General features: G+C 50.7%; 1 protein-coding gene across 1 annotated transcript; it reads left to right on the forward strand.

Annotated features, from left to right (window-relative positions):
- Positions 1 to 6392: 6392 nt before the first annotated feature.
- Tmem211 (transmembrane protein 211) lies at positions 6393 to 15027 on the forward strand. The gene is made up of 6 exons (XM_028862388.2): positions 6393 to 6633; positions 8857 to 9192; positions 11190 to 11317; positions 11457 to 11683; positions 12460 to 12597; positions 14346 to 15027. The coding sequence occupies exons 4-6, from the start codon at positions 11473 to 11475 to the stop codon at positions 14597 to 14599; spliced, it is 603 nt and encodes a 200-aa protein (XP_028718221.1). The 5' UTR covers positions 6393 to 6633; positions 8857 to 9192; positions 11190 to 11317; positions 11457 to 11472; the 3' UTR covers positions 14600 to 15027.
- The last annotated feature ends 1931 nt before the right edge of the window (positions 15028 to 16958 follow it).

A 16958-nucleotide genomic window follows, 5' to 3' on the forward strand; every position in this document is an offset into this window, starting at 1 on the left:
CCACCCCCAGGGGGAGGTCTTTGAGGCAGTTTGAATGGTTGGTTTGCAAGATGAAATTCCACCTAAAAGCAGGCCTTTTATAAAGTTTATATGTTATTATAAAAAAAATGGTTTGTGTGCTGGGTGTGGTGGTGCACACCTTTAATCTCAGCACTCAGAGGCAGGTGGATGCCTGAGTTCGAGGCTAGCCTGGTCTACAGAACAAGTTCCAGGACAGCCAGTACTACACAAAGAAACCCTGTCTTGGAAAACCAAAAAGGATAAATGGATAGGATAAGATAAAAAGGTAGATTATTGAATCTACTTTTATAAAGGTACTACTTGTTTTAAATATTTTACATTGGATTGGATTTTTCTATATTGTGTACAAATTTTGTACTGGACTCACCAAAATAGGATAAATAATGAAATTTTTTGTTTGAATTTGTCAAATGTTAATGGACTGGACATTGTTAATATATATAATGGAAGTTTTTTTTGTCTGAATCTGTCAAGTCTTAATGGACTAGATATTGCTAATGTAATTCTTGACTGTATATATTGTATATACTTATTGGATATAGTTATAAGCTTCTTTTATTATTTTAGACAAAAAAGGGGAAATGTGGTGATATTGTGTCCCCTATTATACTGTGCACCCTAATAAACTTATCTGAGGTCAGAGAACAGAACAGCCACTAGACAGACATAGAGGCCAGAAAATGGTGGCACACACACCTTTAATCCTAGCATTCTGGAGGCAGAGCTCTACCCAGATCTCTGTGAGTTCAAGACCACACTGGAAACCGCCAGGCATGGTGACACATGCCTTTAATCCCAGGAACTGATGGCAGAAAGCAGAAAGATATATAAGGCATGAGAACCAGGAACTAAGTTTGTTAAGCTTTTAGGGTTTTAGCAGCAGTTCAGCTGAGATCGATTCGGATGAGGACTCAGAGGCTTCCAGTTTGAGGAGACAGGATCAGCTGAGGAATTGGCATGGCGAGGTTGGCTGTGGCTTGTTCTGCTTCTCTGATCTTTCAGCATTCACCCCAATATATGGCTCCTGTGTTTTTTTTTTACTAATAACACCCTTTAAGATTTATGTTACAGATAAAAAATATAAAATAAATTTTTAAAAAAAGTCTTCTCTCTAGAGATACTTCAGAAAGCTCCTCGGGCGGCCACCTGATTCACAGTGCCTACCTCGGGATGGGTACACAGTGGGAACTCAATGACCAGATATGCAGGGCCACCATGTGTTGTGTCTGTTCCAGAGAAAGTTCCTGTCTCTCTTGTGCAAATCACTAGTGACAAGATACGTGTCGGAGTGCTTCTGAGTAGCCGGACATTTGTGGTTCTCGGCTCCCGTGCCAAGGGAGTCCTGCCACCTGACATTGCCAGCCTAGCTCAGAATATAAGCAGGGAAGGAAACCAATGGTGTCTTTCCCGGCACCTCCACAGACCCCAAACCCAGACATGTTGCCCGTGACTACCCCATCCCCATTCTGCAGTCTGTCAACTCCAGCCAAGCAGAGGGAAGACTGGGAAAAAAAAACTACAACTCCCAGAGGCACCTGGGTCCTCACGGGGCCAGACTTCCTGGGAGACTCCTCCACATTCTCTTGTACTGAGGCCAGGTGGGAGACTGCCAGCCACACATGCCCAGAGATTGCACCCCAAGCAGGGAGTGTCAGGTTCCCCATTCTACCCAGGGCCAGCACCCCAGGCCCTGGCTTGTCCATTCTGGTTCGTCCCAGAATCATTTATCTGACATCATCTGCCTCCTCCAGGAAGCCTGTGGGGATAGCTCTGGCCAACGTTAACAATGTTTTAACAATGGAGATTCCACAGTGGCACTGTCCAGCCTTTGTGCAGATGACCTGGGGCACCCGGATGGCCAGCGGGCCACACCCTGTGCTACACTGTCCTGTGGGGTGATGTGGTTCTTCCTGCTCCACGGACTGGGTAGCCCTGGAACCCACAGCTGCCTGACAGGCTTCATCCATTTTTTATTTTTATTTATTTATTTATTTATTTATTTATTTATTTATTTATTTATTGCTTTATTTTTATTTCAAGGGTTTTACTACAAAGCTCAGGTTGGCCTGGGACTTGTGTCAATCCCCCTGCCTCAACCCCCCAAGCGCTAGGATTACCGTCCTGTGCTGTGATGCCCTGTTTCTCCGACGCTGAGGATCAGACTCGGCACTTCTTGCTCACTAGGCAAGCGCCCTACCCATGGAGCCACACCCCAGTCCTGTTTGTTTTGTTTTGTTTTTTGATGGTAAGAGCCAACACACTCTCTGAAATGTTTTCTCTTGACGCCAAACATTTGCCCTCCTAGGAGGACCTTGCTCTCGGCTGGTCCACCCTCGGCTTTACAATCATCCCTCCAAACTAGTTCACCCAGAAGCCCTCCAGATCATGGGTTAGAGATGGATTCCACACTCAGACATGAAATGTCTGAACCATGTGCCCACCCACCAGAATGCCAACCGCAGCGGCATACTGGCCAGTTTCTTCTCTCTGTCACTCCGTCGGAGCCCACAGTCTGTCACAGCATCTGAAGCAGAGCTGACCCTCAACGCAGAGCCACCCAGCATTTTCACAGGGCACAATCCAGGGCCCAGTCGACAGCCAGACATGAGCTGGCTTGGAGTTCGCGAAGGATGGGGTCCTACCATGGCTTAAATGTGAAATGTCCCCGCCGTGAGTTCATATGTTTGAATATCTGACCCCTAGCTGGTGACGTTGTCTGGGGAGGCTGGGGAACCTTGAGGAGGTGTGGGGGGGTCACTACAGGTGGCCCCTGGGGTTCTATAGCCGACCCCTCTTCCTGTTCACTGGTGCTTCCTGAGTGCAGTGTGACCTGCCGCTTCCCCGGCCACCATGATGGGCTGCGTCCCTCGGGAGGGGAGAGGTGGAGCCAGAATAAGACTTTCCCCTTAAGTCTCTTTCCCTGGGCTGTTTATCACAGACCCTCCCCCTCGTAACCATCTTTGGACACGGCCTCCCGTTTCCCTGGTAACACACTGGCTCCTAAGAAAGGGAAGAGTGTCCCAGGTGCCCCTCCTGAAGATTTAATTTCCCTAAGTTCTCTGCTGAGGCCCAGGGAAAGCCTCTCACTGATAAGGTGACTCTGCAGATTTTCTTCTTCTTTGTTTAAATCTATTCTTCCAGAGTTTTTGGTCGAAAGAAAAGGGAGCTGAATCATACCCCTGGCCTGTGTGGAGACATAATCTGAACTGCTCAGGATTCTGAGACAGCAGGGACACACTGCTCTTTTTCATTTGTTTACTATTTGTTTGTTTGTTTACTTTGGTTTTCTGAGACAGGGTTTCTCTGTGTAACTCTGTGTAACAGAGCCCCGGCTTTCCTGGAACTCACTCTGTAGAACAGGCTGGCCTGGAACTCACAGAGATCCACCTGCTTCTGCTTCCTGAGTGCTGGGGTTAAAAGCATGTGCCTTCACCACCTGGCTACCATTGCAATCTTAACAATTAATCTCACTTGGTCAATCACCCCAGAGCTGGAATCCCAAGACATGTTAAAAAGATGGAGGGGGTGGGCATGTGGCTCAGTGGGCAGCGTTTGCGAGCCCTGGGTTTGACCTCCAGCATAAAACTGGGATGATGCTTCAGGGCTGTAATTGTAGGACTCTGGATGGAGGCAGTGGGGTCAGAAATTCAAAGTTATCCTCAGCTTCAAAGAGAATTCAAGGCGAGCCTGGTCTAGGTGAGACTGTACTCAAAATAAAACTAAATGGAGCCGCGAAGAATAGCTGCCTTTAATGAGATACACGCTCATCTAACCCACCATGCTGAGGCTCACAGACCCTTACCGATGAACCTGTCCACTGTCTGCCTTCCTACCTGGAAGCCTGTCTCCCCAGATTGATGCTCCAGGCATCCCCCCTCTCTCTCAAGACCCCCCTCTCCGTACCTACTTCCCTGAGTTCTGACAGACCCTGACTCTCTCCCTCTCCATCCCCACCTACAGGCAGCCCACCTGCCCTGTTCTTTTCTCCCAAACTCCTATAAAACTGTCTTCAAGTTTCCTTCTAAGTCCACTTTGGATTGTTTTTAATCTGTGGGACTAAAAACCGACAACGGGGACCCCGAGTTCCCCGGTAAGGATGATACTGCTGAAATTAGCCGGGTACCAGGCCAGGCGATTCTGCCTGCGTCAGTGCCACAACCCTGGAAGAAGTGATGTATCTTCAGCAGGTGCCGGCAGGTGAGGGAGCTGAAGCACAGAGAAATCAAGTAACTGGCTCAAAGTCACACAGCATCTCAACACAGCAGGAATCTGCAGGAATCAGTCCGGCGCAGAGCCCAAGGCAAACTTGTGGGCATGCTCGGGATTTACTGGGGATTTGATGCCAGCCCGACAAGAGAGAGGGAAGAGAGACTTGGAGAGGCCGAAGGGATGGGAGCAAACACAGGAAATGCCTCGCGAGGTTGGCCAAACCTCAGCTAGGAAGCTCCGATCACTGGCCGGAGTCCAGAGAAGCCCCGGGAATCAGCCCATGGCAGGGAGGTGGGGCGAGGGCGCCCTCTGCTGGCGTCCGCAGCCGCTGGCTTCCGGTGGAGCCCGGCGAACTCGGGGGTCACAGCCTGGGCCCCAAGCTAGGTCTGGCCACCCATCTTCAGTTAGCCAATTAGAAGAGCCAACTTCATAGAAAGAAAAAAACCAAAACAAAACCCAAAACCGAGAGATTTATTCAGTGGCCTCATTAGGAAAAGGAATAAAAAGAGGCGCGACCTACCCAAGTCCATCCCCCTTGCAAAATGATTAACCCAGCTGGGCTTGTTGACTGTTACACCCTTTCATGGAGGTTGCGGGGCAGGGGGTGGGGTGAGGGGGTCATAGGACCCTCGTCTGAGTATCCTGCGGCTCCAACCCTGCCCTAACTGCACATGGATTCTGGGAGGGGCCAGGGAAGATAGGTCCGGTAGGACTAGGGAGACCGCTCCATCTACACAGCTGCGGGGAAGCCCTCATCCCTGCTGGGGATGCTTTTAGGGGAGCACTCGCACCCCTGTAGGTACCTAATCAACTAGTTCTGTAAGGAAGTCCAATCAACTCGCTGGTGTCCCAGAGTGAACTTTGGTAGAATAATTGCTCCTTTGGTTTGTCATTGGGACCTCAGGAGGAGGGTAGATACTGTTTATGTCTCCCCCGGGAAGAAAATTTCCCAGGAATTAACACCATTTGGTGGGGGGTGCTGGAGTGCAAATTAACTTTGTTTTTGTTTGTTTAAGATTTATTTATTTATTATGTATACAGCATGTATGACTGCAGGCCAGAAGAGGGCACCAGATCTCATTACAGATGGTTGGGAGCCACCATGTGGTTGCTGGGAATTGAACTCAGGACCTCTGGAAGAACAGCCAGTGCTCTTAACTCTGAGCCATCTCTCCAGCCCTGCAAATTAACTTTATATAATGACTACAGATATGCACATCTAAGCAGTCCCTGCCATGCCCACCCACACTCACCATTGACGCGTCCATGTGTGGGCTTCAGTCTCATCCTGTAAGTTGTTAGAACTGCTGGAATCTCTCTATTATTATTTATTATTGTTGTTGCTGCTGCTGCTGTTATTGTTATTATTCATTTGGGTTGGTTTTTTTTTTTTTTTTTTTTTTTTTTGAGACAGGGTCACCATCAGGCCATGTCACTGCTGACTGAGCCAGACAGGTTGGGGTGCCAGGGCATTTACCCAGGATGCCTCCAAGGAGAGGCCAGCAGAGGCTGGGCAGGACAGAGCCCAGTCAGGCCAGTTACAGCTGGTAACAGCAGATCTGGGACCCACAAGTTTCCAGGGCCCTCTAGCAAACACCGATTTAAAGAAAGGAAGTGGATGCATGAATGAGGAGACGAGGGATTGATTCACCTCAGTAGCCCCACATCCCGCAGCTGGAGGAGCCTGGTCAAGGCTGCACCCTGGATTGCGCTGAGGTCTTCTGTCCTTAATTTGGGGAGGAAACACCGCTTTTGATGATGTCAACGGGTGTGCACCCTCACCCCGTCCACTCTATGAGCTTTTCCTGAGCATGAGTGTGGCACCTTGTGAGAGACTGAGTGATTGACATTGTTTATTTACCTGGATTGAACTGTGCCCGAGGCTGCACCGTAGAATTCTCAGTTGTTGCGTCTATCCATTTCTCCTTTCTACCTGAGCCTCTTGGAGGTGTATTCCATAATTTTTTTTTTTTTTTTGGTTGTGTTTTCATCATTTAGAACAAAGAGGAGTAAGCTCCCTTTATTTAACAATTGCTCAGGTAGCCTTATCTGTGCCTCCTCCTACCCAGGAAAGCCCCTCCCCCTCCCCCCATCCTATTTGGGTCTGGAGTTCCACTCTCAGCCGCCCCTCAGTCAGTCAGCACAGAGTGAAAAGTATTGATTTCGGGAACCAGGAAGGAAAACACACGCCTGTGTTTACACACCCTTCTCAGACCAGTTCCTCACGTGACCCCGCTCTGCTTGCCAGCCAGAATGTGACCCTTAAAGGAAAAGGGACCTTTTAAAAGCTCGCAGATTTATGTTGAAGGACAGAGCTGGAGCAAGGGGAGGTCACGTGGAGAAGGTAACCTTGGAGAGGCCTGACCCGAGGTGTGGGGACCCTGGACAGAAGGGCCATCTGAGGTGAGGAGAGAGGGAGGAGCTGGGCTGACCCCAGGCATCGCTTAGGGGCCCCAGCAGGTTTTCAGGGGGCTGTAAGAGGAGCCCTGAACTAGTACACTCTTGTGTGCTTGGTTCTCTATGGGGTCTGGAGCCTGAATGTGGAACACATCCACAGGTTTAAATCATATTTTCAAAGGAACCCATACCTCCCAACGCTAAGACTGATAACTGAAAGAGTCCATGTCTTGAAGGACCCCGTCCTCGGGTCTCTCCTGGCAGCCTGGTGCCCTTCCTCGGTGCCTTGTCCCATGCAGCTCTGCCATGCATACGGTTCAACTGCCCCAGCCTCCTGTTCAGCCACTGCTTCCTCTGATGCAGCCATTCCTCATCTGGGGCCGGGTTCAGACTCCCCTAATGCCACACAACCATCCCAGGTCCCCACCACCACCGCCCCCACCGCTTCCTCTCATACGCCAAGTCCAAGCATCTGCTTTATATTTGGACTTATTTCCTCTCTTCCCCAGTCAGGGGCAGGGTCCATGGGAGAGAGACTGCAGCTAACTTGTTCGATGTTCAGTTCCTAGCACCTAGAATAGACTCTGGGATGTACTAGACACCTAATGATTAATGGGATGGATGGAAGGATAGCTGCAGGCATGAGTGGGTGGTTTGCTGCATTGGATAGGTACATGAGTGGACGGATGGATGGATGGATGGATGGATGGATGGATGGATGGATGGGTGGGTGGATGGGTGGATGGATGAGTGGATGGATGAATGGATGGATGGGTGGATGAGTGGGTGGGTAGATGGATAGTTGGATGGATAGTTGGATGGATGGATGGATGGATGGATGGATGGATGGATGGATGGATGGTTGGATGAATGGATGGATGGATGGATGGTTGGATGAATGGATGGATGGATGGTTGGATGGATGGATGGATGGATGGTTGGATGGATGGATGGATGGATAGTTGGATGGATAGATGGATGGATGGATGGATGGATGGATGGATGGATGGATGGATAGATGGATATAGAGGCCATAGTATTATGTCTATGGCTCTATCTTGCTTACATGACCCTAAGCTCCTTGAAGAAACAGATGTCATGTTCCCCACTATGTGGTATTGAGGTTGGTTGTGGGGTGGGGGTGGTCACTGTGGGCTCAGGACTTAACAGTTAAAGGACCGGGTTCCAAATGCCTTCGGGTCTATAGACAAGGACATCCAAGTCCAGAGAAGAATATGACTTAGCTTCACAAAGGAAGTTCCCAGCGGCCACCTCTGTGTCCCTCTTCTCTCCTGAGACTGTTGGAGACAGGTCTTTCTCTTGGACCATCTTTGTGTCCTGGCTGGAGCTGGTGGGACAGTGGCCGATGCCCTAGCCTTGGCAAAATCTGGAGGACACTGGAATGCCTGCCTCTGATTTAAATCCTTAGTGTCTCCAAGAACTTTGAGATGAAAGGCGGAAGGCCTGCTCCCTGAGTTTGAGTCTGAGCCTCAACTTTACCAACACCGGTGGGTAGAATCGCATCACTCACCAGTTGCTAGCCCGGGATTCCTTCAGCCCTAGGGGCCAGCAGGATGACTCAGCATGTAAAGGTGCTTACCGGCCAAAGCTGTTAACCTGAGCTTGGTCGCAGGGACTCACACAGTGTGAGGAGGAAATGATCTCCCTTAAGTAGTTCTCTGACCTCCACGTGCACACGGACACCCACTCCCCATATGCATAATCTTTTTTTTAAATGAAATTGAAAAGTCCGATCTAGACAAAGGAGAAAGCATCCACTCTGTCTCGTTCGGGCTCCCTATGGGTGGACACCGGTAACTGGAGCCTGGTGGAATGTGCTTTGGGGTTGTAGAGCCTCGCTAGCTTAGCTTCTTGGGCACCTGTTCAGTGGCTGTGATTTTCCAAGGTGACGCTGAGGCTTATCGAGTCTTTTCAAGGACCCAGAGACACCAGGGCACCCTGGGACGGTGGAGGACGGGCTGCCGGGCTCCGCTCCCCAGTCTCTTCGGCCTGAAATTACACCCCTGAGATCAGCTGACCCATGGGAGGTGTGGGTGAAAGGGGAAAAATAAGTCCTTTGTCACCCAAGGGGTGAGTCCTCATGTGCTGGCTAGCAGCCTCAGAGAGATTCCTAATCCCAGAGCGAAAAGCTCTCACAACCTGACCGTGCCCTTCCGCCCAGGCCGATCTCTCCCCATCCCCACAGAAGTCTCCCCTTCCACTTACCAGGTTTGAGACACACTCCCAAGCCCAGATGTCTAGCTCCTCTGCACGACACACGCTGGGATCTGTGTGCTTCTTAGACACACGAAGAAACTATGGCCTGTAGCTGTGGCCATCTTGGCCCGGATCTCAGGTTAGAGGCTAGGATTCCCGGTCATGTTTAAGCACTACTGGGCTCTGGGAACCCCCAAGTTCTACAGCTGCATCCCAGGCCATTTGCCATTGGTGGGGACCCACTTTCTGACTTAGGCCTGAGGGAGCTTGAACAGGGTGCGCCACTACCACCAGCACCAGGGCAAGATTCCTTCCAGCCTGGACCAGAAGACATCCTGTGTTGCTTAGGTAAGGCTCTACTTTAAGCCCCCTTGCTTTTTTATTGTTATTGTTGTTGTTTTTAATTTAATTTTACTTTTCTTTAGAAAACGGGTCTTGATTGGGAGGTACCCCTCAAAGATCCCCTGCTGGAAACTTCAAATTCCTGTGTCGATGGTGTCTGGGGGTGAGGCCATGGGGAGGTCAACATGGGCTAGTGAGGTCAGGAGGGTGGGGCCCCAGGATGGTTAGTTAGTGGCTCTGTAGGAGGAGGAAGAGAGGGGAGCTGCTCAGGCTGTAAGTGCTCGTGTGCAAGCCCGCCCCCCAAAAACCATGTAAAACACCCAGGTGTTGCTGAGTGTGGGCACAGGCTTTTGATCCCAGGAGAGGCAGAGGCAGCCCCATCCCTGAGTTGAGGCTAGCCCCATTTGCATATGGAGTCCAGGACAACCAGACCCTTTCTCAAAAAAAACAAACAAACAGACAAAAGCCGGGTGGAGAGAGTGCATGCTTGCAATCCCAGCACTAGGGAGGCAGAAGCGGGTGGCTGGACCTTGGGGCTCCACGGTCAGCCAGCCTAATGAGCAAGCTCCAGGTCTCAGGGAGAGACCCTGCCTCAAAAAACGAAAACAGTGGGGTTGGAGAGATGGCTCGGAGGTTAAGAGCACCGACTGCTCTTCCAGAGGTCCCGAGTTCAATTCCCAGCAACCACATGGTGGCTCACAAACCATCTGTAATGGGATCTGGTGCCCTCTTCTGTATACATAATAAATAAATAAATCTAAAAAAAAACAGTGAATACTCCTGAGGAATCACACCTCTGGCCTCTGTATACATATGTCTCTGCATGTTCATGCATGCCCACACATACATATACAGGCAGGTATGCACATGATAAAACAATGAACAAGAAGAAGGAGGAGGAGAGGGGAAGGGGAAGAGAAGGGAGATTCTGGGCATTTTGTCAGACTCTGAGTAGATGCCACACAGTACTTTTGGTCTTCCCAACATCATGAATCAAATGATTTTTTTTAAATAAATGATGCAGTCTGCAATATTGTGTTATAACAACAGAAAGTGAACTGAGACAATACCAAAGTCTATCAGGACTCCAGGGATCATGGGTCCATATTCCCAAATGCTCACAGCAATCCTGCAGGAGACTGAACATCTCTGTTATTCCCCCATGGTTCCCAGCATGGAACTAGGCAGGTGTGAGGAGGCAGGCTCTTGGTGGCAATAAGAATGAACCCGGGAACAATGACATCCCACAGGACAGGAGCAGACAGAGTCCACAGACTCCCAAGAACGTCAGCTGCACCAGCTGCCCAAACCCCCACCAGATCCTAGTCTACCCTGAACAATGGACAAGTCCCAGGTCTTCCATGGAGAGCAGTTAGCTGGTGGGCTGGACAGAAACCCAGCCTGGGGGTATGGGGCTTCAGGGATGCCGCACTGCTGGACAGGGCTGTCCTTTTGGACAACGAAGACGTAAATTTTCTTGTTGTGGTCAACTACCTGACTAGAGGCAACTTGAAGAACAGGTTTATTCTGGTTCACAGTCTGAGGATGCAGTGTCCACGGTGGAAGAGGGGGCAGGAGGGGCAGGAGGGGCAGGAGGGAGGGGCAGGAGGGGCAGGAGGGGCAGCCGTGACATCTGCAGTAGGAAGCAGACAGAGGCGAAGGATGCTGCTTAGATCACTTTCTTTCTTTCTTCTTTCTTTCTTTCTTTCTTTCTTTCTTTCTTTCTTTCTTTCCTTCTTTCTTTCTTTCTTTTCTTCTTTCTTCTTCCTTCCTTCCTTCCTTCCTTCCTTCCTTCTTCTTTCTTTCTTTCTTTCTTTCTTTCTTTCTTTCTGTTTTTTTTTGAGACAGGGTTTCTCTGTGTAGCCCTGATTGTCCTCGAACTTGCTCCATAGATCCCACTGGCCTTGAACTCAGAGATCTGCCTGCTTCTGCCTCCCAAGTGCCAGGGTTGAAGGTGTGTGTGCACCACCACTGCCCGGCTTCACTTTCTCCTTTTTATTCAGCCTAGGCCCCCAGCTTCACATCACCCACCATTCAGGATGACCTCTAGATGACCTCTCACGGAGACTTGCTGGTTGTAGATCTTGTCAAACTGACAGTCGAGATTAACTGTCGCAGGAGACAGAAAAAGGTATGAATGTGGTGTGTTGTGTGTGTGTGTGTGTGTGTGTGTGTGTGTGTGTGTGTGCAAATGAACGGGGACTGGTGTGTCCCCGGGCTGGGTCACCTCATTGTACCCTCTTCACCTCTCATCTTGTCTTGACCCCTAGACCAGCCACGTTCCTGATGGAGGTCGCCGTGTGGGCTGCCCTAGGACTCTCCCTCACAGGCATGTCTGGCCTCAGCCTGGTCTCCCCTGCCTGGTTCCAGAGCTCTTCCTTCTCCTATGGTGTCTTTGTGTACTGCTCCTGGCCACAGGGTGACCGCTGGAACCAGAGCTGTGTGACCTTTGGGTCCCCGAAGGACATGCCTGGCTTGGCCTGGAAGGTGAGACACAGTTCTCCCAGGGCTGCTGGCTCCTGACGAATGGGCTCCGAGCATCCGTAGCTTACCACCGGCTGTCCCAGTGTATGAGCACACGGGTTCTCAAGCCCAGAAACTGTCAGAAACACCCAAAGGACTTTGCATAGGGTTCTGGGCTACATCTCTGAGCTTTGGGCTCTGCAGGCATCGGGTAGGGTGGACTCTGTCTAGAGGCAGCTTTTAGCCATCCAGAACCTTTGTGCAAGCCAGGAAAAATCACCTTCTTCAAGACACCATACTGCCACCTGCTAGGAAATCGCTGCCATCCACAAGCAAATCTGGGGCGGCTCTGCAATATATAACCTGCACACCCCGACATGACTCCACTCTAAGCACTGCGGGGGTTTAATAAATGAAAGATGAGGTGTTCAAGTCGTTATGGTTACGCATGTCATAGCAATCAACAGTGGGGAGGGTGATGAGCAGGTACTTAATCCAGCACCTAGGAGGAATATTATACAGCCTTCAAAATGGATCACAAAGCTGACATTGCAGATTAGGGGCTCCTCCTGGTGATGCTAGCAAGTGCTTAATAAGGGCAGGATGTAGTGGTTCACTGACCCGGATTCTGCTTCTGTTTATTTGATTAGCTGTGTGTCTTAAGGCAAAGGGCTTACAATCTCGTTTATTTATAGGGGAAATGGGGTTATAATAACACATAGCTGTTGGGATCATTTCAGGGACTCACTGGGCAATAGGCAGAGTGATTGCCACGTGCCCCATCCCACCTCCCTCTCCTCTCTCCCGAAGGTCTCGGCTGCATGCTTCTGGGAGGCTGGGTCCTGCTGGCCTTTAGCGCTCTTCTCCTTCTGGCCTGGGCACTGGCCCCGAGAAGGTTGTATCCCGGGAGGGGCCCTGGTCCAACACCCACGGTGCAGGCAGCAGCAGGTACACTCCTGCACACAGTGCTGAGATCTTGGAGGTGAACCCCATCATTGTGAACTGCCCCTGTCCTTCAGCAGTTCAGGACTTGGGGACGGAGGACACACGGTGTTGAAGCCACCCACACCTGGCCTTAGCTGACCTCGTCCTGTCCACTCCTGTGTTTCTCTGTGGTCCATCCATTCTGTACCTTGTTTACCAGAGCTACCACTGTATGGTTGGATAGGCGGTGCGCCGCCCAAGGATGCCCAATCAAGAGCCAAGAAGGTGCTGGGGTCCAGTCCTCGCTTCCCTTCGGCTTCAGTGGAGAAGGGTGGCTCTTCTCTAGGTCGCTGGGAGCCTCTGGGTGGGGTGGCCTGAGCCCCACGGTGGCTCTCATCTAATTCACCCTCTACCCCTCCCACCCAGGCCAGAATAACAAGGCCCCACAGGCTGGGGTTCCCGCTTCCTCTCCTGCACTGGCAAACATGTCCTCCCCCTGCCCTCCTGCCTCACAGACAAGCCCAGCTGAGGGAAACCAGACCCAAGCAGCCGACTGGCTTATCCACCTTCCAAGGGCTTCCCATGGCAGGCAGAGGGAAACCCAAGTCTCTCTCTCTCTGCCTCAGCCCTCCCCGTCCTGGCCTCACCTTTCCAGCTGCGGCTTCTCTCTGATGCTGTAATCCCACACTCATGCCACGGTCCTCTCCCATCTCTGCAGGAAGCTGCTTGGACCTTACTTCTGAGCAGGGAGCTGCTTTCTCCTTCTCAGTGGGAGGAACCCCCCCACCCCCCACCCCCAGCTGTCTGTTCATTTTATTTCTAGCCTTACTGTCCCCATTACAAAATACAGGCAGTTTCTTTTGCCTGTATTTTGTAATGGATTCTTGGGAAGAATACACCTAGATACATAGTATGGAAGCTCCCCAGGAATCTGCAATTTGACACCCCAGGAGCTACCCTGATGCTCTGGGGGTGGGGGGTGGGGGAGTGAGGAGGGTGACAAACTGAGCAGAAACAAAGTATCACTCACTCTCTGACAGAGCTCTTTCCTGGGGGTCGATTTTCACTTAAACATTTGCAAAGCACAACGTGGAAACTCTGAAACACAATTTCCTGTATGCATGGTATAGGGAGGGAACCTAGGACCTTGGGCATGATGTGTGTGTGCCTCAGTCTCTAGTGGGTGGATGGAGAGATGGGTCGATGGATGGATGAGTGGGTGCATGCACAGAGAGATGGGTAGATGGGTAGGTGAGCAGGAAGGTGGGTAGATGAGTAGATGGGTAGATGGGTGGGTAGGTGGTTAGAAGGATGGATGAATTGATAGTTGGATGGATTTGATTGATGGATGGATGAGTAGGTGGGTGAATGTATGCGTGAGTAGGTGGGTGAGTAGATGGATAGGTGTATGTATGTATGTATGTATGTATGTATGGGTGGGTGAATGATGGATGGGGTGGGTGGGTGGATGGATGGATGGATGAGTGGGTAGATGGGTGGATGGGTGGATGGATGGGTGAGTGGGTAGGTGCATGGATGGGTGGGTGGATGAATGTGTGGGTGGGTAGGTGGGTGGGTAGATGGATGGGTGGGTGAGTGGGTGGGTAGGTGCATGGAAGGATGGATGAATTGATAGTTGGATGGATTGGTGGACAGATGGATGGATATGTAGTGGTGGTAGGGGGTGGCAGGGTATTGGGTGAGTCCTGGAACGGTAGGTCATCCCAGAAGCCTTTACCCAAACACTGACTTTCCTTTTCTGCTGCCCCCAGCGGCCTCCACCCTTGTAGGTCTGCTGGTTTTTCCAGCCACTCTGGCTTCCCCATTAGCCAAAGAAGTCTGTGAAGGCTCCCGCACATACTACGGTGGAACATGCCAGCTGAGCTGGGGCTACGCCACTGCCATGTTCAACGCGGTCCTCACCAGCCTGCTCGTTGTCATCAGATGGCCTCGAGTGACCGCGATCCAGAGGACAGCCACCCCCTCCTCTAGTGACACTCGGGAAATCACTCTCGTGTCAGAATAAGCAAAGGATCATCACTCAGGAAAAGCAAAAGACAAACAAGAACAAGCTACTCTACAGTCATATGAAATTGTTACATGTTCAAATCCCACCTCCTCTGCTTCCCTGCTGTGTGACTGACCTCAGGCAAATCACTTTCCCTTTCTGGACTCATTTATTCTTCGGTAAATTGGAGGTTGGCCTGATGCCTACTTAGTGGAGTTGTTATGAAGGACTTTGATTTGCCACATGTAAATGGAGCATGTTGTGCCATGTCTGTCACGGTGTCCCTGGCTCACAGAACTAAGGGGACTAGGGTGAGAATTAAATATATGGGTGGAAAGCACAGAGAGCAACCCTGGAAAGATGGCTGTCTAATCCAAAACGCTTTTTGTTTTTGTTTTGATTTGTTTTGAGACGGTCTCATGATGTAGCCCTGATTGTCCTAGAACTCTCGATGTAGACCAGGCTGGCCTCAAACTCACAGAGATCTGTCTACCTCTGCTTTTCAAGTGCTGGGATCAAAGGTGTGCACCACCACACCCATCTAATCTGACACCCTCTTGTGTGGGCGAATTCTTTTTTTCTCTCGTCCCTTATAATCCCTCCTCTCCTTCAGAATTTGAGTGTCTTTATTTCCCAGGAGCTATGTAGTGAATCTGTTGTGTGCAGGATGCTGTCCCCTGCTGGGAGGGGCTCAGATCCCATCCCACCCTCCACATGAGTAAAACACTGATGAGGAAACCCTGCTGTTTCTGGGGGCTCAGAGGCCTTCCATCTGTTTCTGATGTCTGCCTGCCTGTCAGCCTCTAGACTTTTTTTTAAAAAAATGATTTATTTATTTATTATGTATACAGTGTTCTGTCTGCATGTATCCCTGCAGGCCAGAAGAGGGCACCAGATCTCATTACAGATGGTTGTGAGCCACCATGTGGTTGCTGGGAATTGAACTCGGGACCTCTGGAAGAGCAGCCAGTGCTCCTAACCTCTGAGCCATCTCTCCAGCCCTGTCTCTAGACTTCTTGTCTGTGATGTTTTATGTTGATTGTCCAGTGGACAGGACCAGGAATCACGTCAGGAAGCAGCCTCGGGCATGCCAGTGAGAGACTTTCATAATGAGGTTGACCAGGCTGGGAAGATGCACTTGAACGTGCAGCACCATGCCGGGGGCTGGGCTCCCGAACTGCACAAAAGTGAGAAGGTGAGCTGAGCACCAGCATCCATCTCCTGCCTGTGTGTGCAGAGTGACCAGCTGCTTCTCACTCGGGCCGCCATACCTTCCCCGCCACGATGGGCACCGTGGACCAGAATAAACCTGCTGTAGAATATTATTTTAAGGTGTGTTATTTTGTTTATGTTGCATTTGTTTAGCTTCGTCAAGCTGTGTCGCTGTGCCTGTCTAAAACACCTGGTTGGTCTAATAAAGAGCTGAGCGGCCAATAGCAAGGCAGAAGGAAGGATAGGTGGGGTGGCAGGCAGAGAGAATACATAGAAGGAGAAATCTGGGAGAAAAAAAAAAGAAGTAGCCAGAGAAGGAGGAGGACATCAGGGGCCAGCCACCCAGCTACACAGCAAGCCACGGAATAAGAAATAACAAAAGGTATACAGAAATAAAGAAAGGTAAAAGCCCAAAGGCAAAAGCTAGATGGGATTAATTTAAAATTAAGAAAAGCTGGCAAGAAATAAGCCAAGCTAAGACCGGACATTTATAGCTAAGAATAAACCTCCGTGTGTGTGTTTATTTGGGAGCTGGGTGACAGGCCCCCCAAAGAGTAGAACCAACCAAAAACCAAACCCCCCGAGACTACTAATCTGTCATCCACTTGACAGGCTCTAGAATCACCTGGAAGACAGACCTCTGGACAGGCCTGTGGGGACTGCCTTGTCTGCAGGAAATGAGGAGGGCCCAGCTGCCCACACTGGTTGGCACCACTCCCTGGGCTGGGATCCTGGAGTGTGTAAAAAGGGGGGGCGAGCACCAGCACTCTGCTCTCTTTTCTTTGCTGGGGATACGGGGTGAGCCTGAGCTTTCTGGTCAGCCATCCACAAGCCCCGCTGGGACGATCTTGGCAGATGGACACAGCTGTCCTCACGGAGATGGGGGGTGGATGGCTTGGAGGGTCATCCTGTAGAGCTGGGGTCCGACGTCCCCAGAGGGCAGACAGGGACAGACGACCCCAGTTCAGCTGGCACTGTGAGAAAGTCACCCCCATTTCCATTCCTCCTTTACAGCTTGGGACACGACCCTCACTGGGCTGTGGTGTGTCTTCAACGCTTCTCACATCCTTTCTCTCCATTTATCTCTCTCTCTCTCTCTCTCTCTCTCTCTCTCTCTCTCTCTCTCTCTCTCTCTGTGTGTGTGTGTGTGTGTGTGTGTGTGTTC

The sequence above is a fragment of the Peromyscus leucopus genome, chromosome 23, assembly GCF_004664715.2.
Source record: "Peromyscus leucopus breed LL Stock chromosome 23, UCI_PerLeu_2.1, whole genome shotgun sequence".
Lineage (NCBI taxonomy): Eukaryota > Metazoa > Chordata > Mammalia > Rodentia > Cricetidae > Peromyscus > Peromyscus leucopus.

Excerpts from the sequence above, each read along its gene's own strand:
- Tmem211 (XM_028862388.2), top strand. The coding sequence starts at position 11,473 with ATGGAGGTCGCCGTGTGGGCTGCCCTAGGACTCTCCCTCACAGGCATG. Across the intron at positions 11,684-12,459 it reads GGCCTGGAAGGTGAGACACA|GTCTCGGCTGCATGCTTCTG; the intron begins GTTCTCCCAGGG and ends TCTCTCCCGAAG. Across the intron at positions 12,598-14,345 it reads CACGGTGCAGGCAGCAGCAG|CGGCCTCCACCCTTGTAGGT; the intron begins GTACACTCCTGC and ends TGCTGCCCCCAG.